Source organism: Clarias gariepinus, chromosome 18, assembly GCF_024256425.1.
Source record: "Clarias gariepinus isolate MV-2021 ecotype Netherlands chromosome 18, CGAR_prim_01v2, whole genome shotgun sequence".
Taxonomy (NCBI): domain Eukaryota; kingdom Metazoa; phylum Chordata; class Actinopteri; order Siluriformes; family Clariidae; genus Clarias; species Clarias gariepinus.
In genome coordinates this window covers 28,674,668-28,698,203 of record NC_071117.1, presented here as the reverse complement: position 1 = coordinate 28,698,203, position 23,536 = coordinate 28,674,668, and the positions used below count along the sequence as shown (strand labels likewise).

General features: G+C 42.0%; 2 protein-coding genes across 2 annotated transcripts; both read left to right on the top strand.

Moving 5' to 3' along the window:
* Nucleotides 1–2,400: 2,400 nt before the first annotated feature.
* Nucleotides 2,401–7,275, top strand: ptcd1 (pentatricopeptide repeat domain 1). Its single transcript, XM_053476591.1, is given in 9 exon segments — nucleotides 2,401–2,888; nucleotides 4,447–4,587; nucleotides 4,708–4,926; nucleotides 5,039–5,140; nucleotides 5,216–5,872; nucleotides 5,974–6,090; nucleotides 6,525–6,707; nucleotides 7,033–7,176; nucleotides 7,179–7,275. Coding segments are annotated over 9 exon segments (1,944 nt in total). The 5' UTR covers nucleotides 2,401–2,543; the 3' UTR covers nucleotides 7,215–7,275.
* A 2,600-nt stretch (nucleotides 7,276–9,875) lies between these two features.
* zgc:112980 (uncharacterized protein LOC503706 homolog) lies at nucleotides 9,876–22,969 on the top strand. The gene is made up of 20 exons (XM_053476419.1): nucleotides 9,876–10,363; nucleotides 12,445–12,550; nucleotides 12,640–12,733; nucleotides 12,842–12,998; nucleotides 13,077–13,257; nucleotides 13,356–13,478; nucleotides 15,669–15,719; nucleotides 16,247–16,369; nucleotides 16,515–16,673; nucleotides 16,793–16,846; nucleotides 16,933–16,975; nucleotides 17,292–17,526; nucleotides 17,745–17,827; nucleotides 18,251–18,349; nucleotides 18,430–18,510; nucleotides 18,602–18,706; nucleotides 18,795–18,916; nucleotides 21,313–21,435; nucleotides 22,342–22,390; nucleotides 22,702–22,969. The coding sequence occupies exons 1-20, from the start codon at nucleotides 10,240–10,242 to the stop codon at nucleotides 22,768–22,770; spliced, it is 2,181 nt and encodes a 726-aa protein (XP_053332394.1). The 5' UTR covers nucleotides 9,876–10,239; the 3' UTR covers nucleotides 22,771–22,969.
* The last annotated feature ends 567 nt before the right edge of the window (nucleotides 22,970–23,536 follow it).

Sequence of the window (23,536 nt, the reverse complement as noted above, 5' to 3'; positions counted from 1 at the left end):
CCCCACTACGTACATAACATATACAAACATTTATAGGTCTCCTGTGAGTATTTGCAAATGAAATAATTTTATTTAAACAAAAAGAGTTTAACTTTACATTCATGAAAAATGTCCTTTTAAACATAATAAAAGCAAAAACAAATTCTTTACATGCAAAAAAAAAAAGTTTAAAAAATATTTTTGTAAAATAAAAAAAATTTTAAAAAATAACTAGACATACTGCATTAATAACAGATACGGCAGAAAAGGACAGAAGGAGTTTGTGTTTGTTTTTTTTTAATAATTATTTTTATTTAATAATAATTTTTATTGAAATTTCTTAAGGAAAATCATAGTCCATGCCCACTAGGTGGCAGCAATGTCTACATACACACAGTTAAGCCTAAGGTAAGACCTCCTACAAATAACTGACTTCCTGTTGAGTTGACATGCAATGTAAAGGTTGTTCGGCTCAATCAGCTATAAATGTGTACCGGGGTTTGCGTGCATACTTGCAAGTGTGTAAGAGCTATGCAGCAAAATCTTGTGTGAGGGCCCCGAGCCACGCCAGTGCAGGGGTCCTAATAATTAACCTGCATTTTACTTTGGAAAAGAATCTGGGCTAGTGTGAGACGAGAGAAGAAGGAGGACAGCTGTTTAAACTTTTTTCCTCATGGAGGCCGTTGTTGCAGTACAATTACTGAAGAACAGTCACTACACTTGCTTCACGCAAGCACGCACACACACACACAGTGTTATAGTAAACAGTACTCGCAGGTTGACTATATGAGTAACGCATGACGACTCGTTTTTAACCTTCCCAAGTTCTCCCACACCACCCCACACCTCCGCTCCCTGCACTGGCTTCCTGTAGCTGCCCGCATCAAATTCAAAACACTGATGCTTGCCTACAAAGCCAAAAATGGCCCAGCACCCACTTACCTCTCTGCGCTAATTACACCACGCACTGCACCACGTTGCCTCCGATCCTCCAGCACTGCTCGCCTCATCCCACCATCTCTCAGGGATCGAGGGCGGCATTCATCCAGGCTCTTTTCTGTTCTGGCACCTAGATGGTAGAATGAACTTCCTCTAGATGTTCGTACATCAGAGACTTTGACTATCTTTAAACGACGACTCAAGACGCATCTGTTTCTCCAGTACTTGGACTAACCCCCCTCCCCCCGAAAAAAAAAAAAAAAAAAAAAACTCAGTTGTGTTGGACTAATGGTACTTAGTTGTTAACCTAGTTAACCCAGTGTAAGTATGTATCCAATTATGTAAACATTAAAGCACTTTTTGTAAGTCGCTCTGGAAAAGAGCGTCTGCCAAATGCCTAAATGTAAATGTAAATGTAAATGCATGAGAGACAATTACCCATAATCTCACAGCGTGAGAGAGAGAAGAACTATTGGCTTAATTGTGATCAGTGCATGTCATGAGCAAAATGTTTTAAATAAATTTTATATAATATACTGTAGACTATAACTAACCATATAAAATGACTGCGAAAGATGTTAAATTTTTAAGAACAGTTTTATTAACAAAATATAAGCTTCATTTTAAAAACTTGGAGCTATCAAAACATAACACATGCATTTAAACATGCAATTGTCTAAACTATCACATTTGATCCTTTCTATGGCTTTTATTTGGGGTGGATTAGAAAAGGACAATAAAATTCTACATAAACATTAGTGTAGGGTTTACATAATGTGGACAAAGAATGAGCGCTGCATTATTTAACTTTATTTGTAATGTTTAAGCTCTGGGTCGGAGGTGACCAGATCCCCCCTAACAGGTCTTTTCAGCTCTCCTGGTATGACAAGGTGAACTGGCTGACTGGAAGTGCTGTGACAGAAAAATGTACTGTTGGCCATGCCTTTTGATGAAACCTTCTCAGGGAATGGGATGTGTTTGGTTGAACGTGGATTTTGGGGATCTGGGTGACTTTACAAAAGGCATGAAAAGTGCAAAGAACATAATGAATTTTATGATGAAGTCCTAATATGAGCCTCCCCTGTTTCAAAAGCTAGCAGCCGCCACTGATATATATATATATATATATATATATATATATATATATATATATATATATATATATATATACAATTTTATTTATATTTTAATCATATTATTATTTATTTTATTAAAAAGGAAAAACATAACTCCTTGCCGCTAGGTGGCAGCAGGGTAAGTACACGCACATTAAAGCGGCGCTGTAACAGCAACAAAGAAAAAACTACACAGGCTTACAAGTTGATTTTTACCACATCGATTGGGAGGTTTTAAACCATTTTAGTTTTAAAGTGACATTTAATTCATTATAATTATATAATATTATAAGAATGTTTATAATGTAAATATAAAAGTAAATTTAACTTCGTGGTTTAAATAATTGAGTAGAAGTAGAATTTATTTGACGAAAGTTTATCTATCGATTTGACATGTCTGCTGTATCTGAATTGCATTAGCGACAACAAACACACACGTGCGCGAGCGAGTGACAGAGCGGGAGTGTGAAGCCTGCCCTTGAGCGTTAGTGTGTTACATGTAAACCAGTGATGTTCCGCTCGGTGTTGTTGTTGTTAAAGTCCGCGCGAACCGGGAGTGTTGTTCCTGTGAGGAAACCTCAGACCTATTACTGTCACCTCGCTGTGAGAAAGTTCTCGAATGTTCCAGACTCTACAGGAGGGGGGGATGAGCTCCAGTTCGGGGACTGTTCCAGAACATTCTCCTCCAGGATGAGTTTCCGGAAGTCTTCTCCGGAGCAGCGCGACGCCAAATACTCAGAACCGGAAGTGGAGCAGGACGAACCGGACAACTTCCGGTCCAGACCCAAGCGCCGGAGGCGGAACACACCGTACTGGTACTTACTGCAGTGCAGGAAACTGCTGAAGAGAGAGAAGGTGAGAGAGAGACAGATAAATATAATAATATTAATAATAATAATAATACTGACTGGACGTGTGTCTGGACACCTGATCTGTCTGTCTGTCTCTGAATATCCATCTGTCATAGAATATATCTGTCTGTCTACCCATTTACTGTGATCCCAGATTCTCTCTCTGTCTCTCTCTCATTCATCCCTCCATCCTTCTATACACTTCTCTCTCTGTCCCTCTTTTCCACTTCATCACTCTCTCCCTTTCTCCTCTATCATCGTCCCTTTCCCTCTACATGCCTCTCTCATTCCTCTCTCTCTCTCTCATTCTCACAACCATCTTTCTCTTTAAACATGTCTGTCCAACACCTGTCTCATCGATCCCGTCCTCATTCTCTCTTTTTTTCATCATTCTCATAATACTTATTCTTATTCCTTCTTCTTGTCCATCTCTTTCTGCTTATCTATCTATCTATCTATCTATCTATCATCCTTAATCTCTTATCTACCTAAATCTTGTGGTCATTTTTTCATTAATTACATTTTAAAAGTCTTAGGCACCATATTATATGCTGTATTTATAAACCAATTTTGTTAAATATGTTTATCATGTTTGCATAATTATGTACAAAATCATTCAGTATTTCCAAATATAACTTAAAGATTAATACATAAATAACATATGTTAATATATGCATAGGTGTGAAGAAAAAAAAAATATATAGTACAAGACAGACCAGTTTTCAGATGGAGTCTATCCATAGTAAACCCTAACAGCTGTTTTCTTATAAGACTGCAGAAATCTGTGTCTAAAACTCCTGATTTTAAACAATGAGTTTTCACTCCAAATATTAGTGAATTATTTTATTGCACTTTATAAAAGTTTCTTTTATGCAGAAATGTTTTCAAAAGCATCTTTTGCTTGTGCCATATTTTTGTATTTGCCCAGGACTTTTGCTCAGTACTATAAATAAAACAGCTGTTAGGTTTTACTGAGGATGCTGGAGAATGAGTTCTTCTGGTAACTTTGTCACACTCGCTCCTTTATATTTTTATATAAATCCCAGGAGCGTACATTAGGTTATTTGTTTCCATCTAAAAACTGGTCTGTCTTGTACTATATATTTTTTCTTTACACCTATGCATATATTCTCCTGTAATGTTATTAATTTATTAATTTTTAAGTTATATTTGGAAATACTGAATGATTTTGTACATAATTCTGCAGACATGATAAACATATATAACAAAATTGGTACAGCACATAGTATGGTGCCTAAGACTTTTGCACAGTACTGTGTCTCTCTCTATCATTCTGTCTCCCTCTCTAACTGTTTATCTGTCTGTCATTTAATATCTATCAAACTATCTATCTGTCTCCCCATGTTCATACATACCTGATTCCCTCCCTTCATCTCTCTCTATCTCTCTTCCTTTAAAAAACACACCTGATAAAAGGGGGGGGGGATAAAATATGTAAAGGAGTCTTTTTCTTTTCAATACTGTTTTCATATTAAAGTGCATATAAAAGTATTTCCTTCTTTCCCTTTCTCTCTCTCTCTCTCTCTCTCTGTCTCTCTTAGTTATCGGAGGCGTTGTCTCTGTTTGAGGACGAGATGCTGAAAGAGGAGCGTCTGCAGCCGGAGGAGTATAACTATACTGTACTGATCGGAGGATGTGGACGAGCCGGATACATTAAGAAAGCCTTTAAACTCTACAACGATGTGAGACACACACACACACACACACACACACAGTGAGATGTAGATGATGATGTCAGTGATGAGTGTGTACCTTGTAGTGTGTATGTGTGTGTGTGTAAACTGTGAACTGTTTGTGCTCAGATGAAGAAGCGCGGTTTGGAGCCGTCGGCCGCGGCGTACACGGCCCTGTTCAACGCCTGCGCGCAGTCGCCATGGAAACAGTCGGGCCTGGAGCAGGCGCTGAAGCTGCGTCAGGAGCTGCGCAGGAAGAACATCCCTCTTAACGCCATTACCCATCATGCACTGCTAAAAACCCTGGCGCGGGCCGGAGACCTGAGGGCGTGTCTGCAAGTGCTGCGGGTAACGTGACCGAGTTCAGTGTGTGTGTGTGTGTGTGTGTGTGTGAGATGATCCTTGGGGTTTTATTCCACCAAATATAGACAAATCATACCGTGTGTGTGTGTGTGTTTAGGAGATGCTACAAAGTGGACAGGCCGTCACACAAGAGACGTTTCATTACTTGCTGATGTGCTGCGTGGAGGACAAGGAGCAGGGCTTCAGACTGGCACTGCAGGTACACACACACACACACACACACACACACACACTCTCTCTCTCTCTCTCTGACTAAACCCTTTCAATCCTGCAGGTTTGGCACCAGATGCTAAGCGCCGGTATTAAACCAGACGTCCAGAACTACAACATCCTTCTGCGTGCTGCAAGGGATTGTGGGATCGGCGATCCCGCCTTAGCGTCCCGATTACTTCTGAGGGGGCGGGACGAGTCTGCCCCGATGCTCCCGGCTCGGACGAGGGGTCGGAGGTCGAGGCCGAGCGAGGAGGAGAAGGAGGAGGCGTGTCTCCCGCGGTTGTTAGACGTAGACGTGTTCGAGAGCCGCGTGCTGCCTGACACACATCTGACCCTCGACTCCGACTCGACTCTGACACAACCCGACGCTTCCTCGCCATCCTGTCTGTCTTCCACGTTAAAATCACCGCCGGTCCCAAACCTGCTGGACCCGAGCACCTGTCAGTCAGACGTGGTCGCCTTGGCGACGGTGAGCACGGCGTCCGACAGGCTGGCGCTGATCGGAGACCTGGACGGCTTCCTGAGCAAAATGTACAGCGACGGATTGAAGCCCAGCGTCAAGACCCTCACGCTGTTGGCGGATGTGACGGAGCCCGGCGTCCAATCGGCGCACAGCCTGATCGGTGCGGCAGAAGAGGGCGGAGTCAAGCTGGACGTGGGTTTCTTTAATACGCTGATCAGGAGAGCGGCTAAAGCCGGAGACGTGGATGGAGTCAAGGTCAGACCATGACTTTAATAAATTATATATAAATATAAACATCATGAAGACAGACAGATTGTATTTATAGTGTAAAAGCTTTTTTTCTGTCTTTGTCTTAGGCGGTGAGAGCGTTGATGCTGGACAGTAAGTTGCGTGTAAACGCTCAGACATTCTGCTGCCTGGCTCTGGCCTGTCGCTCACACGAGGACGCGCTGCAGCTCCTCACCGACATGGAGGTCTGAACATAAACAAATACCTTAATCATCAACAAACACTATAAATAAATTTCCCTGTAGGGGTTTAATCTCAGATACGTAACACACGGAAAGAGTTCATGATTAATATCATACACTAATCTGAATGATGTTTATTTATATTTGAATAAAAGATTTCATCAGGGTGTCAAAAAATTTTAGAAAAAAAGAAAAAATGCATTGATTGAAATCAGCAAATCTATAAAGAGTCTTTTTAGTTTAATCGTATTAATAAATGTTTGTTGTAATACGTTAATTTTTTTTGCTTATTTAGTTCTTTGTTAGGAGTGCCAATAATTCTTTACAGCATCAAATAGAAAGTGTGTTAATTAATTGAGTGTATTTTGTTTAAATATAGTAGGTGATGTTAAATTCTTTTAAACATGATTATAAGTTGTTTATTTGTTTTTTTTCAGACGTGCGGCGTGGCGGTGAACGCTCACGTGTTCAGCGCTCTGATTGGTCAGGCTGCGCGGCGTCTGGACTACGTCTGGCTGCACGAGCTGCTGCAACAGATGCACCAGATGCAGGTTTCACCCAATGACATCATCATCAAACAGCTGGAGTTCGCCGCTCAGTACCCGCCCAATTACGACAAGGTCAGTCCCACACACACACACACACACTCACTCAGAGCACTTATTACATATGTAACACAATTCTAATGAGAATTATACTTTATATAATCGAACTCATGTTCCTGCTAAATTAGACAAGAGAGGGGGCGTGATATATACATATGACATGTAAATCAGGGGGCGGGATTTTAACTCTATTCTAAAGCTTCTGTTTTGTATTTTCAGATATTTTTGTGTATTACGACCTGAACTTTCCCTCTGAACAACAATTTCTGTTTATTATAAATATATTCTAGAAGTTTATCCTGTTTATTTTCTTTATTTCTCTTATTAATTTTTCTTCCAGTACAAGTCGAAGAACACATACTTGGACAAGATCGACGGTTTCCGTGGTTTCTATAAACAGTGGCTGGAGTTCATGCCCGCGCAGGAGACGCCACACCCGTGGGAGAAATATCTCCAGCCCAAGACGGAGTCGAGGAGCGAGTCGAGTTAGAGAGCAGAGATAAACCGAGTCAGATCAGCTGATTCACTAAATGTAGAGAAATAATAAACGTTTATTTTCTTGTCTTCACAACATGTGACTTTATTGCTGTTGTGTGTTTCTGTGTGTGTGTGTGTGTGTGTATGTGTGAGAGAGAGAGAGAGGAAGGAAAATGAAGGTGCATTAAGTAAAATATAATTCTACACATCTATACACAATTTATCTAATTTAACTACTTCACTGTGTACTCTTAGAAATTTCTTGGAAAGCTTAAATCACTTGACCAGCTTACACTGTTTATAAGACACACGTGCACATCTGCTTAAAAAAATTGCTAGCAGCCAGCACAACAACAACAACAGGAGAACTTCATCAAGGCTTTGCGAGCAGTTGTCCTGGCTATATCATTAATAGAAAGCATTTGAGTAACATTTGGGTCTTAAGGTTTTATTAGTGATGGCAGTCACAAACTTTCAGTTGGTTGTGGTAATTGTAAATGGTAACAGTGTTTCCGTCATGTATGAGGGCGGTGCTTTGGTTGTCTGAAAACAAAGAGCTTGTTTGAAAACAGGCACCGTTTCCCAACTAGCTTTAGAAACCCCTCGGAGGAAAAGGGGAATCTGCTGTTACACTGAGAACCAAACCTGGATAAAGCTCATATACTGTATAAATAAATTCACCATGAAATTTACTCACACTTTATCTTCAATCGATATTTCAGTGTATAAATATAGATCCTACAGCACAATAAACACAATGAAATAATAAAAAGCAGAAATTACTAATATACAGAATCAGCCAAAAAATTGTAGACACTTGTAGAAAAAAAAAAAATTGTAGAAACTTACCCGATGGATTTTTTTTATACGATCGCCACCAAACCGGGCCGATGTGATCTACAGACAGTGAGGACACAAAATTGCAGAGGGATTTTTGATATCATGAACAGGTCAGTCGTGATAATGTCTTAAACCTACACTGATAAATTATTAATAACTTTCTGTGTGGCTTTATATTGACATTATATTCAGTGACATCATGTTCAGTGACATTACATTGAATAGCATCATAGTGTGATGCTTACTTTCCAGCATCTGCAGCCTATTGTACACACATACACATCACAAATGCTAACACTCACACACAAACACGACTTACTATATGCTGTATATTAATATACTCCTCCTATAGGATATAGTATATCGAAATCCATCTGGTTGTTCGGCTCAATGAGCTCTAATTGTGGAACGAGTTTCGTGTGCCTATGTGAGTGTGTATGAGCTATCCAGTTAAATCTTGTGGCCCCTAAGGGCCCGGACCATGCGGCTCCCAAACACCCTATTGGCAGCAGATTCCGACCAGCTTGCCTATTTTCATGAGGTTTTGAGCACGTTTAGACCCCAAAAAGTTTAAAAGGATGGGAAAAACAATCTAAGGGTCTTGTGCACCCTATAGTGCTTGGGCCCTAAAAAACACAAAAAAATGTAAACTCACTTCGCTTGGCTTTGCATATTTTAAATTGCTCCCGGATGGTCTTATGCGCACATGCAACGTAGGGAAAAACTGGCTAGGTTCATTCACTCGTGTGCAGAACATGCTGCGCATGCAGAGACAAATGTCTTGCGAAATTTCAGTTCTTGTGGCGAAAAGTCTTAAGATTGGGTGTTTGTATGCTGAGGAAATGCTGTAATAATTTAACCTTAAGAACTCGCCACTGGAACGGATTAAATGCAGGGGAGGTCGTAGCGGTTAGAACAGGGTTTGATTTGAGGGGAGATGGGGGGGGGGGCAATAAAAAGAAAAAGACAAAAACCACCCCCCTTACTATCCCCTTTAGATTAATAATGTTGTCTATTAGGGGGATATTTGTCATGAAAATGAAATATTAAATCTCTCTGTGTATGATCATCTATGAACTATAAATAATGGCGATTAGCCAATCAGAGGTCAATATTGTAACGCGCTGCTCACAAAATCACACAAGTTTGCGTAATTTTTTTTCGCACTCTTCACATTTTCACAACAGCCAGGAAAAAAGTTCAAGCACAGCTTTTGACTTATTTATAAAAGAAGAGAACTGAAGGTGTGATACACACACACACACACACACATACATCCTCTCAGTGGAGACGCGATGAAAGTGAAGGATTCAGTTTAATACGGGAGTTTTTGAAATGACTGACAGCTTTAATGGTTATAAAAGTTAATAATAGTTTACCCAACTAGTGTAATTTCATTCTTAATTTAAAATTTTGTTGTTTTTTTTTAGACTTTATTAGAGGTGGCTTCACCTAAACTTTTGTGATAATATTACTTTTTTATAATATAAATTTTTAAAATATTATATATAAATATAAAAAAACAATGTTTGACCAGACCATCCCACTTGATTTTACATTTTGTGTAAAAACCACCTACAAACAACTAAGAAGTTTTCTTTAATCCAAGGCTACATTTAAAAAGTGTTTTATTATTTTATGACTCATGTTTCTCCTGAACTCCGTTGAACTTCCAAAATCATATCATCATCAAAACATCATTTTGTAAATATTTTTATAACGCCACATAACACGTTTTCTTCATGTTTTTGTTTAAAGCCTTAGTTTCAATGACGTCATACATATTTTGCATATTATGCCTGTGATGTACGAAATAATCATTTTCGCGTTCGCATCCGTGACGTCACGTCACTTCCGCCCGGAACTTCCGGTTTGTTCAGTCTCGCGCGAGGTTTGAAGACGCGACACTCGCGCAGTCTGTTTATAAAGTTATTTTCCTCGCCAGTTCTTGTAAACAAACTTTAACTTCCGCGTTACTGTGTTTTTACCTCGTGTTCGCCCTCTCTGAACTGTTTATTTCCGTTAGCTTAGCTTAGCTTCAGTAATGAACACACCGAGCTGACGCAGCTGTTTCCGCTTCCCTCGGCACGCGCGCTGCGTGATTTACACCAGTTCCGCTGCGGAGAGGTTTTTATTACATTATTTATTACATTAAACTGTCGGACTGAAGCGGTGTTCAGAGGGACTGGGAGCTGACAGTCGGTGATTTAGCTAGCGAGCTAAGCGGCTAATGGATCCAAACATTGAGGTGATAGTGCTGAGTGATGATGATGATGAAGATGCGGATGGTGACCACACGGGGGCGCTCGACAACTCCTCCGTTTTAATCGTGGAAGAAAACGACGAGAGGAAAGGTGCCAAAACTTTTTTTCCTCACAGGAAAGCTGTTTCCTGTATCTCTCTCTCTCTCTCACACACACACACACACACTTTACATTAGTAATGTTTAACAGACTGCTTCAATTTATTTAATGCTTTCACTTTTACTTCCTCATTTCTATCTGTCCATCCTCTCTCCCCCCCTGTCTCTCTCCCCCCGTCTCTCTCCCCCCGTCTCTCTCTCTCCCCCCCGTCTCTCTCCCCCCTGTCTCTCTCTCTCCCCCCCTGTCTCTCCCCCCCCCCGTCTCTCTCTCTCTCCCCCCCTGTCTCTCTCTCTCCCCCCCTGTCTCTCTCTCTCCCCCCCTGTCTCTCTCTCTCCCCCCCGTCTCTCTCTCTCCCCCCCGTCTCTCTCTCTCCCCCCCGTCTCTCTCTTTCCCTCCCCCTGTCTCTCTCTTTCCCTCCCCCTGTCTCTCTCTTTCCCTCCCCCTGTCTCTCTCTTTCCCTCCCCCTGTCTCTCTCTCCCTCCCCGTCTCTCTCCCCCTCTGTCTCTCTCCCCCCCTGTCTCTCTCTCTCCCCCCTGTCTCTCTCTCTCCCCCCTGTCTCTCTCTCTCCCCCCTGTCTCTCTCTCTCCCCCCTGTCTCTCCTCTTTCCCCCTGTCTCTCCTCTTTCCCCCTGTCTCTCTCCTCTCTCTCTCTCCCCCTGTCTCTCTCCTCTCTCTCTCTCCATGTCTCTCTCTCTCTCTCTCTCACCCCCTGTCTCTTTCTCTCTCCCCCTGTCTCTCCCCCTCTCTCTCTGTCTGTCTCTCTCTCCCTCTGTCACATTGCTGGTCTTTTTAGCTCTTCAGCTATGACTTTTTTCCTCTCCTTCCTTTCGTCTTTCCTTCCTCCACTCTCTTTCATTTCGCTCGTCCTTGTCATCGTCATTTCATTCTATTCTCAGTTTTCCTGTTTTCTGCCACTCTTTCTTCTTTCTTCCTGTATATCTCCCTCTATCCATCTCTCTCTCCTCTTTTTTTCTCTTGTTCTCCATCTTTTTCTCTTTTTTCATCTTGATTTCGCTCCATAGTGATCTTTGTTTATTTCTCTTGTCTTTATTTCCATTTCTCAATCTCTCCATTCTTACACTCCCTTCACTTTTTTCTTGATCTATTAATCCATTCATCCACTTTTTCTTTCTCACCCTCTTCCTTTGCATCTTTCTCTTTCTCTCTGTCTTCCTCACAGTTCAGTCTCTTTGCGTCATTAATCCTTAGATCTGTTTGTTTTTGACATTCCTCCATTGTCCTCTCTTCTTTCTCCACACGTTTGAATTTCTTTATTCCATTTCTCTTTTTCTCCATCTGTCTGCCAATCTCTTCATCCCTCTTTTCCTTTCTCTGCCCCTCCCACCTCACTTGATCTGTCTATTAATGTTTTGTTTCTTTCTCAACAATCCATCTTTTAAAACTTCTTCATATTTCTCTTTATCCCTCCTTTCTGTTTTTACACATCAGTCAATCCGTCACAACTTTTGTTTACCTTTTTTTCAATACACTTCCCTCCATCTTTTTCTCCTCTCTGCTCCTCTTGTTCTCTCTCTTTTCTCTTTATTTGTTATGTTTTCCCTCCCTGGTGATCTTTCTGTTTGTCACATCTCTTATCTACTCTTTTCTCTCTCTTTGTTTGATCTATTAGTTCATCCCTCCCTTTTCTCTCTCTCTTTCTCTCTCTCTCTGTCCATTTTACTCACAGTTTAGTCTCGATGCTCATCACTAATCTTTAGTATAAGAGGTTAATTCTTGTCATTTCTCTATTTCTCTCTTTCTCCCCCTCTCCCTCCATGTTTGCATTTCTTCATTACATTTATCTTTCACTCCATCCACCAATCTCTTCATCCCTCCTTTCCTTCTCTCTCTTTTCCTCCTCTTGATCTGTCTAATCATCTCTTTTACCTCTCCCTCCACCAATCCATCTCTGTTTTCTGTATCTCTCTTTATCCCTACTTTCTGTCACACTATTTCTTCCTGTATACCTCCATCTATCCATCTCTCTCTCTCTCTCTCTTCTCTCTCTAATTCCTCAGACTCGGTGTGTGTGTGTGAGAGACTAACCTTTTGGAGCGGTTTTGTCTCTGACAGATGTCCCTGTAGCGAATGAGATCCTGGATGAGGACGTGACCATCACTTTCTCTCGGAAGGCCAGCGTTCTGCCTCACGCCAGGTTCGACTGCAGCGCCCCCTTCAGGTAAATCCTTTATTTATTTATTTATTTTTCCTCCTCCAGTAGTTTCCCAGATGTTGAGTTTGTCCTGAACGGGCGTGGCTGCGTCTCAGCTTTACAGACTCGAACACCTCGGCGCCAGAGAGCAACAACGCAGCGTACTGTGAGCAGTGCTACTGTTACATCTGTGACCATCTGGCCTCGCAGGTGAGAGAGGCGTCGCTATGGAATTACACTTCTTTAATATTTTATACAATTAAAACACTCTTTAATCACATAGACACCACTTTAAATCACCTGTTTGTTTGTGCGCAGTGCATGTTCTGGAACGTTCCTGGGTTCTGTCACTGTAACGCTCACAAACGCAGCATTTTCTGGAAATCCTTCCGTGACAAGAGGATCATGGGATACCTGCACGAGCTGAGGTTCACCTTTAACCCCGCGGACATGGACTCGGACCTCCGGCGAGCCGGTGCGCATCAGAGCGTTTAACCTGGACAGAGGTGACGTGTGACGTGTCGTATAAACTGTGTGTGTGTCTGTGTTATAGAAACGTCCCTGCAGGAGTTTGCACGTAGCTTGGCGCTGAAGTGCGGCGCGTTCCTGGCGAAGGCGGGCGACCCGACCCGGATCGTCTGCGCGTGCCTGTGTCACGGCAACGCGGCGGCCAGTGAGAGTGTGATGGGCTGTTCCAAGTGTTACGTGGAGCATCAGAAACACTTTCTGTACGAGTAAGTTCACCTTCGTTCCTACGTGACACGTCCTGTCTTCTCACGTGAGCGACGTGATGGAGTCGTGTCATGGTTCGGTATGTGTGTGTGTGTTACAGGTACACTCCTGTGATGAAGCACGTGCGCACGTTTCTCAACGACGCCATGAAGGAGACGCCAAAGAGCGCCGCCGTCATGCTGCTGGGCGCGGTCAGGCTTTTCATCACACACTTTGAGCCTGGGTAAAAGTATATATACACACACACACGCACATACACACAGACTACTGATTTTGTTTCTTATTTACTAGCGATTCGGTCCATAAGTATTTAGACAGCTACACAATACTTGAATTTTTTACAATGGATTTAAAACAAAGTAAACAGGATGTGATTGAAGTGTAGACTTTCTGTTTAATTTATGAGCTAAGAACTAAAATATTGCTCAAAATATACAAATACACAAAAAATAGTCACTGTCTGAATATTTAAGGACCTCAAACGCTGAATTCCGTAAGTATTTGTGTGAGCTAATTATCTCCATATTCAAGTACACACTCATGAACATGAACTTTATGGCTATAAATATGTGTGTGTATAGATAGATATGCTGTTTGTTTGTAAAATGGGAAAATGTTATGTTTTTGTGTGTGGATAAAAATATTTTTATGTGATTTTATATATATATATATATATATATATACAGTGGTGTGAAAAACTATTTGCCCTCTTCCTGATTTCTTATTCTTTTGCATGTTTGTCACACTTAAATGTTTCTGCTAATCAAAAACCGTTAACTATTAGTCAAAGATAACATAATTGAACACAAAATGCAGTTTTTAAATGAAGGTTTACGTTATTAAGGGAGAAAAAAAACTCCAAATCTACATGGCCCTGTGTGAAAAAGTGATTGCCCCCCTTGTTAAAAAATAACTTAACTGTGGTTTATCACACCTGAGTTCAATTTCTGTAGTCACCCCCAGGCCTGATTACTGCCACACCTGTTTCAATCAAGAAATCACTTAAATAGGAGCGACCTGACACAGAGAAGTAGACCAAAAGCACCTCAAAAGCTAGACATCATGATCCTAGCAAGATCCAAAGAAATTCAGGAACAAATGAGAACAAAAGTAATTGAGATCTATTAGTCTGGTAAAGGTTATAAAGCCATTTCTAAAGCTTTGGGACTCCAGCGAACCACAGTGAGAGCCATTATCCACAAATGGCAAAAACATGGAACAGTGGTGAACCTTCCCAGGAGTGGCCGGCCGACCAAAATTACCCCAAGAGCGCAGAGACAACTCATCCGAGAGGCCACAAAAGACCCCAGGACAACATCTAAAGAACTGCAGGCCTCACTTGCCTCAATTAAGGTCAGTGTTCACAACTCCACCATAAGAAAGAGACTGGGCAAAAAAAAATCTTCCAAATGAGAATCGATAAGGGAATCGATAAAGAATCGAATCGTTAAGCAGAATCGAAAATGAAATTGAAATCGTAAAAATCTTATCAATTCCCATCCCTAGTCTCAATTTTGCTAAAAAACATCTCAATGATTGCCAAGACTTTTGGGAAAATACCTTGTGGACCGATGAGACAAAAGTTTAACTTTTTGGAAGGTGCGTGTCCCGTTACATCTGGCGTAAAAGTAACACAGCATTCAGAAAAAGAACATCATACCAACAGTAAAATATGGTGGTGGTAGTGTGATGGTCTGGGGTTGTTTTGCTGCTTCAGGACCTGGAAGGCTTGCTGTGATAGATGGAACCATGAATTCTACTGTCTACCAAAAAATCCTGAAGGAGAATGTCCGGCCATCTGTTCAACTCAAGCTGAAGCGATCTTGGGTGCTGCAGCAGGACAATGACCCAAAACACACCAGCAAATCCACCTCTGAATGGCTGAAGAAAAACAAAATGAAGACTTTGGAGTGGCCTAGTCAAAGTCCTGACCTGAATCCCATTAAGATGTTGTGGCATGACCTTAAAAAGGCAGTTCATGCTAGAAAACCCTCAAATAAAGCTGAGTTACAACAATTCTGCAAAGATGAGTGGGCCAAAATTCCTCCAGAGCGCTGTAAAAGACTCGTTGCAAGTTATCGCAAACGCTTGATTGCAGTTATTGCTGCTAAGGGTGGCCCAACCAGTTATTAGGTTCAGGGGGCAATTACCTTTTCACACAGGGCCATGTAGGTTTGGATTTATTTCTCCCTAAATAATAAAAACCATCATTTAAAAACTGCATTTTGTGTTTACTTGTGTTATCTTTGACTAATAGTTAAATGTGTTTGATGATCAGAAACATTTTGTGTGACAAACATGCAAAAGAATAAGAAATCAGTAAGGGGGAAAATAGTTTTTCACACCACTGTATATGTATATATTTATTTATTTTTTTTTTTTAAATAACTGTTGTTGTTTTTTTTTTTTACAGAACTGCACACGCTCCTGCGATTTCACACGTGGCACTGGAACTGTTTTGGAGGTAACGCTGTACATCCTGTAGTGAGTGAGTGAGTTTTAATGAAGCGACTGAGGGTGAGGGGGATTACAGTTTAGGCTCGTGTGTGTGTGTTTTTTCACTGTCCTAAGTCGTCTTGCTTCCCTTTCTGTAAGTCTGTAAATTTCTGCTGTATGAAGCCCACTGGGTGCACAAACTTTTAGATAGAGTAAGGACCATCTGTAAATATATAAAATGTTAGCAGTTGAAAGCCTGTCCTCATTATTAGGTATAGGAGAGAAGGTGAGGGAGTCGTGATGTTATGGACGGTGGATTATTATGGGATTCTGCAGTGTGACGATACACGTAGTGGTGCGTCCACGTCCACGCGGATAACCTCGTGTGTTTAATCACGTCCTCATCAACATTAGTGTTGTATGTAAAGTGTTAGATTTGTCACTTTGACATTTTACTGATAAATACAGATAAACAGTGGTTAAATGTTAATGTTTTGATTCTGTTGTGTGAGGTTTAGTTTGTTTACAAGGTTTTTTTTTTTTTTTTTTTTTTAGAGCGATGTCGGCGGTGCAGATTCTGTTAGTCGACGCAGACTTTCCCGCCTCCTTCGTCAAGCACCTGCAGGACTTTTTCGGGATTCTTCCCCTTCCTCCTGACTTCAGGAAGTTCAGAAACTGGTAAAAAGTGCACTGGTGATACCTCCTGAAACTTTACCAGCAGTGCTTGATTTAACAACAAGAGCAACAACAAAAAGACCAGCAGCAGCTAAAACCACTGAGATCACTGAGACTAAAACACGTCTGTCTGCCTGTCTGTCTGCAGCCTGAACGTGCTTCCCTGGGACGATCATCTACTCTCGGCGGTCCTGAAGGGTCAGAACATCACTGGGGTCAGGCAGGTCAAAGGTCGGCGTTCAGAGACACTGCATGAAGCGATGGTGGTGGTCAGAACCCGGGTTGTCAAACTTCAGCAGCAGAGCAGGTTAGAAAAGAAAGAAAGGTTTCTGAAATAACCGTGTGAATTTTTTCTCAGGACGTCACGGTCACAGTCCTGTACTCTTTCACACTCAAACTGATTCGAACTCTTTTTGGTTTCTTCAGGTTTCGTGAACTGGCTCGATACCTTAAAGTGGTGAAAAGTGACCGCTCTGAAAAGTGAGTCCCGCGTTCTCACAGTAACGTACGCCGAGCATCCGTTAGAGCGCGGTTCATCTTTTTGTTTTTTCTTTTCTGTGATACAGGCTGCAGATAATGATGGACTGGATTCCATTGTATTTGTGCAAGGTATCCATGATCTCTAATATAATGTCCACTTTACCAAGTCGGGATTTAAAGTAAACTTCTGATAGAAGATTAACCTGGACACTGTGGGTAGTTTAGTTGGACCATTAATACTAAAGTTGCCGGGGTGTGGGGTAGGGGTGTGGTCGATAGGGTGGTAAATATCATCATATGATGTCTTAATGAGGGAAGGGGATTGTAAACACCTCAAATTAGGAAAGAAAATTCAGAAAACTCTGGAAAGAAAAAAATCAATTTAAGAAAGAAATTTTTGCTTACAAACTTAACATGGTGAAGAAATAATTGTGTGTGTGTGTAGGTTGGCGATTATACCGGCGCAACCAACGCTTTGCTCAACCCCACGTACGGATCCTCGTGCCCCGCCTCTAAACTCAGTCCCACCCAGTTCTGTGCCTATCTTAGAATATTCATATCTGGCCAGGCCCCCCAAGGGTTACCGTCGCCACCGCAGGTCGAGTTCAGTACTTATTCTCAAACCCTTACTACGCTCCAGTCAGACCCTCTTATGAGTAACACATGGACTCCTGTTGAAGGTAAATAAACTTAATAAAACTAAACACAATAAATAAATAAATTTTCATCAAACTGTTTGTGAAGGAAATGTGTGCTGTGTTTCTCAGCACTGGTTCAGATCCAGACTTTGTTTTAAAGAATGTGCTTTATATCTGATCCATTAGTGGTGTAGTGTATGTAGTACAAACGCAGCTTTCAGGTGGTCACCACATGTTCTACACTGTGTGTGTGTGTTCAGGAGGATCGAACTTGCCGAAGAGGATCGAGGTGCTGAAGTTTGCTCTCCGAGTCCTGAACTGTAATAACGCAGTATTTGCACATGTAAGTACCAGATACTATTTATTATTAAATCAATAAAATTAACAGCTCTAAGTAAGTTTTGGTAGAGATATAATCCGAGATGTTTTTGACGTGTTGCTAGTTTTAGCTATATATGTGTTAGAACTGATATGGCGAGCCAGCCAGGAGGGTTAGCTCGGGGGGTTTAAACTCGGGTAGTTGTAGATTTCTGAGGTCGCGGTGTTGATTCGTGTATTAGTCGAGTGAGCTGATGTGTGTTTGAGCAGCGTGGACACACTAAAACATTAAACCGCCGCTGCATCTCTCTTTAGAAAGACCTGACACAGAAAGGCATTGTGGTAAACAGACTAAAAAAATAAATTTAAAACTCAGAGTTCATTGTCCCTGAAACAGTTCTCTTGATTGTTATTATTATTATGGTTTTCCCTTTGTCTTCTCTTGCAGGCCGAAAGCTGGATTAAATTGCTAAAATTCGCCAACTTGTCGTCCTCATCCGCTCCATCCGGCTCGTGTTTCCCAGAACCCGACTACAACTTCCTGATCGTGAGTATCATCGAGCTGATTAACACGCCATCGACGCTGTAGAAACATTGAGACTGACTGTGTGTGCGTGTGTGTTTCAGAGGACCAGGGACATGGCAACGGGAATCCTCACCGAGCTCAATCGCACCTCGCGCATCCAGATACCGAAGAGCTTTCAGAATGTGAGCCTGAGCTCCCGCGCTGTGAGGTTGTGAGATGTTATTGTTGTTGAGACGTGTTGAAGTGTGAGTCTCTTGTTCCTCCTCTCTTTAGGGATATCCGGACCAGGCGTTACTGCTCTTGGCCACTCAGGCGTTCGCGTGGCGTCTTCTGCACTCACGACTCAAACCCACCCTCGCGGTCATCCTGACCTTCAAAGTAACTCCGCCTCCTCCACACTTTCTACATTCATTCAAACTTGTAGTTTTTGGTTGTGTTAATACTGTGTGTGTGTGTGTGTGTGTAGTTAAACCCCTGGGTGATGCGCTGGCTGTTCAGCAGTCTCATGGTGCAGCCACAAACACTTCAGGATTTACTCCGTGTGATCCTGGACGAGCTCGTGGACAGACAGTGTAAATCCATCTTAGGGTACGTTCCATCTGTTTACACAAACTCACACACACGTATTTACATTATAAAGATATAAGCAAAATTCAACATACACAGTCATACACAGTACGATATGCAGTGAAATGCTTAGACAACTGCTCGTCACCTAAAAATAAAAGAATATGAATAGAAATAGGAAATAAATATGAAAATTTAAATAGAGTGAATTTAAGTAGAAAAGAATAAAATAAAATATACAATTAAATTTAAAAATAAAATAACTGTACAACAAAAATACAATATACAATACAATATAGAAAATGTGTAAAGAACTATATGAAGAATGAAGAATATCTGTGTTGGCCTTAAGGGAGCGGAATCGCTTTCCTGACCTCAACAGAGACACTCAGAACACCCCTAGGGGGCTCCAGTGCTGAGAGTGATGGAGGCTGAGACATGTCCACCCTTCCTTACTGCCTGTGGTCTGTTAGGAAGTTGGAGATCCATTGACACATAGATGAGCTGAGTCCCAGGTGCTCCAGCTTGTGGAGGGAATTATGGTATTAAATGCAGAGCTGTAGTCGATGAAGAGCATTTTAACATAATTCCCCCTTCTAGTGTCCAAGTGAGTAAGTGATGTGTGGAGGAGATGAAAGATTGCATCGTCTGTGGAACGATTTGGACGGTAAGCGAACTGTAGTGGGTCCAGTGTGTCGGGTAGTGAAGAAATGAAGTCTCTGACCAGGCGTTCAAAGCACTTCATCACTACTGAGGTGAGGGCTACAGGGCGATAGTCATGAGATAGATGAGGTTTCTTCGGGACAGGAACAATGATGGACTCTGAAGCATGTGGGGATCACCGACTGAGATGTTAAATATCTCTGTGAACACAGGTGCTAGCTGGTCTGCGCAGGCTCTGAGAATACGGCCTGAGATGCTGTCTGGTCCTGCTGCTTTCCTGGTGTTTACTCTCTTGAAGGCTCTCCTCACGTCATGCTCGGTGATAAACGCGTTTCCGGTGCTGGCAGTGTCCTCCTGTCTGCAGCCATTAGCGCCGCTAGCATTAGCATCGCTAGCGTCTTTAGCTGCAGCCTCGAAGCGAGCATAGAAAGTGTTCAGTTCGTCTGCCAGAGTCGCGTCTGCGTTCGTCATACTGGTTGTTGTTGCTTTATAATCCGTTATTGTCCTTAGTCCCTGCCACAGGCTCCTAGAGTCACTCTGTTGAAGTTGCTGCTTCGCCTCTTTTACCGCCTTCCGGGCGTTATATGATGCAGCCTTGTACGGGTCCATGTCCCCCGTCGCGAGTCCTGTGTTGTAGGCAGCGGTGCGAGATCTCAGAGCATCGGGAAAGTTTTTATCCACCCACGGCTTCTGGTTGGAAAACGTTCTAATAGTCTTTTTCTCCACGGTATCATCTGCTAGTTACCCGATGAATCCCACAACCGCTTCCGTAAACACGCTGACATCGGAGCTGTTTCTGAACATTTCCGAGTCTGCGTCATCAAGTGCGTCCTGTAACGCGGCCACCGATTGGTCCGTCCAGCGCGCAACCTCCCTCTGAACCGAAACTTCCTGTTTCAGCCTTTGTTTGTATTTTGGCATGAGGAAGATGGCGGCGTGGTCGGATTTACCAAACGGAGGGCGAGATTAGCCTTGTAGCCGTCCTTGACCGTTGTATAGCAGTGGTCCAGTGTTCTTTCGCCCCTGGTGGGCCAGGTAATGTGTTGATAAAAGGTTGGCGCTGCGCATTTGAGGTTGGCACTGTTAAAGTCCCCCGCCACAATAAGCGCAGCGTCCCAGTGTTGTGTTTGGTGCTGTGTGAGTGCCTCATGCATGGTCCGGCGTGGTCCGGCACCGCTGGCTTCAGCCATGTCTCGGTAGAGCAGAGGAGATTGCAGTCTCGAATGTCTCTCTTGAACTTTACTCTGGCCCTGAGGTCATCGAGCTTGTTCTCCAGTGACTGGACGTTGGCGAGCAGGATGCTAGGCAGAGGTGTGCGGTGTGCACGGGCTCTCAGCCTGTTCCTGACGCCGGCTCGTTTCCCTCGGGGCCGCCGCTTCAGGTCGCGTCCATTGTTCTCCCTCAGGATCTCACTCGGCCAGCTCGGATCCGAAGTTAAAAACGTCAAATTGTGAGTACATTGTATACCAATAGAAACAAGAGTGTCTCTATCATAACTAATGTACTCCATGGTGGTAATTTTGCCGGTTTTAAAACGCTGTAAACTAACTTAAAAAACTAAAACAAAGAAAATGTGGTCGAAGCAGTCGTGACGGCAGCCGACCTCACCGGCGCCATGTTGAGGCATTTATTTAGTCAGTATTGGGATGTGATCAATCTTACAATGGTTCCTCAGGTGTGTGTGTGTGTGTATTTCTACAGCTGAACACTTTTATACACTGTTTAAATCTGTTTGTTTTTTTTATTCCCACCAGAGTTCAGGACCCGGCTGAGCATTTCTTCATCGCTAGTTTCCTGTGTTTGTTCTTCCTGGAGCCCAGCGTGTGTCTCGGTCCCAACACGTCGTACATCACACAGCTGCTGTCTCAGTGGAACGAGTGAGCGCTACTCGCACCACTCTCTCGCACCACACTCGCAACTCTCACACTTACAAAATTACAACACTGTGCTTTGGGTTTTTTTTTCCTTTTAAATTAGTATGAAAATGTGATTTTCATGAATTTACTTTTAATAGATTTGACTGTCTTTTTTTATTTCAACACCGATTTATCTAATTAAAATGACAGTGGTGTTTTTTAAGATATTCTACAATGTATGTAAAGATTTAAGCATTTCTGGGAACTTTTATTCACTTGTAATCTTGTGGGTACGGAGCTCGAAAAGGGACATGGGTAGAAAAAATATTATCAAAAAACAAAAATCTGAGAAATAAAACCAGGAACATGGCTCATGGGTGGGGAAGTTTTTTATTTTTTTTAATCTGAGGAAAAAAAAAAAGGGGGGGAGGGGAAACATGGAACACAAAGAAAAAAATATAGAGGAAAAAAAAAACACGACATGCACCTAGCTGAACTTGCGCCTTTTTTTTTTTTTTTTTACTTGCGACTTTTTAGCCGTACCGATATAAGCGGTGGCAGTAATTCCAAACTTGACCCTTGACAGGGAAGGGGAGTGTAACCGATCCAGTCTCTAGTGAGTGTCAGTAATTCACCTTAAAGCCGGCTGTCAAACGCTAAAAATAAAGAAAGAAGCAGCAGCAAACAGGCAACATGATAATACTGGGATTAGAGTTAAACAGGCATGGAGAGAATTACTTTGGCACGGCCTAAAATATAAAGACATTCAGTTTGTACCCCTGACCCTTGTCCCTTTTACGGTCTTTGTACATGGAACATCTACAAACCTGTTGGTTAGTTTCTGTTTCGACTTTTGTTTGTGTTTTGGGCGTCTAAACACCTCATCCCTCTCTCTGTCTCTCTCTCTGTCTCTCTGTCCTAACGCAGGTTCGAGCACCCATGGCAGTATCACCTCAGACGAATGCTGGAAGTCCGCGTAAGAAATTTTATTATATTCACATTTATCTAACCGGGTGCAGGTTTAAGGGTGAAGCCTGGGTTATAGTACGTGTATATGTATACATTATCAAAAATGAACCTTGTGCCTTACGGTCATAACCAGAAGGGGGCAGTGTAGCACAACGTGAGGCCAACTTCTATAATGAAATTAAGGGTGTGTCCGCGAATCACATCCTCGTGTTAAGCTTTAGACCTGCAGAGAGCTCTGTGTGAGTTCTTTACTGTAGAGATTGAGTTGTTTGATTTGACGTCACAACAATCACAGACTGTGTTTTTTCTTTTGTGTAGGAGTCGAGCCTGAGTGCGGAGAAACAGCAAATTCTCCTGCAGATGAGTCAGTGGGTTCTGCTACAATAACATCTGTCTGTCTGTGTGTCTGTCTGTCTGTGTGTGTGTCTGTCTGTCTGTCTGTCTGTCTGTGTGAGTTATGAAAGACGTCTCACCAATTGTGTGTGATGTGACGTCACTCAGAAATGAATCAGGCATAAAAAAAGAAACCCTGCGTCAGTTTAGTTTTGCATCTCAAAAGACAAAAATAAATGAGCATTTAAAAGCCGATGCAGTAAGTGTACATTCCTACCCTCTTTTCATGTTTCTATTTGAAGTAAAAATTTACATTAAAGCTTGTTTACATACTTTTGGTTTAGGTGGATTTATTATCATGACTAGACGTACCCGCGACTTTGATCTTATGCAGTTTAATATAAGTGCATATTAAACAATGTACTGTTGGATTTTGAGATGAACTAGTTTTTTTTTTTTTTTGAGACGTCCACCATCTGTGTGTTCTGTTACTCATCTTACATCCCACCAAATTATTTTTTCACAAGTATCTTGTAACCGTACAAGTTTTAATATATAATGTATGGATTATTATTATTATTATTAACACTGTAAGGCCTTTTCTCGTTGTGATTATTGAATTATTCTAATAAGATTGTTCAGGATTGGTTTTAGTTAAACCGAACAGTCACAAAGGAGACGCCTGGAGGTTCGACATTTCAACAGAAAAGCTCATTGACGGGAGGTTAAAGGTCATGGGACATGAAAAAAAGCGTTTACATTCTCTTTGTGCTGATCGTGTATACCGAGGTGAACTTTGACCTGTGGATTTACAAGACTT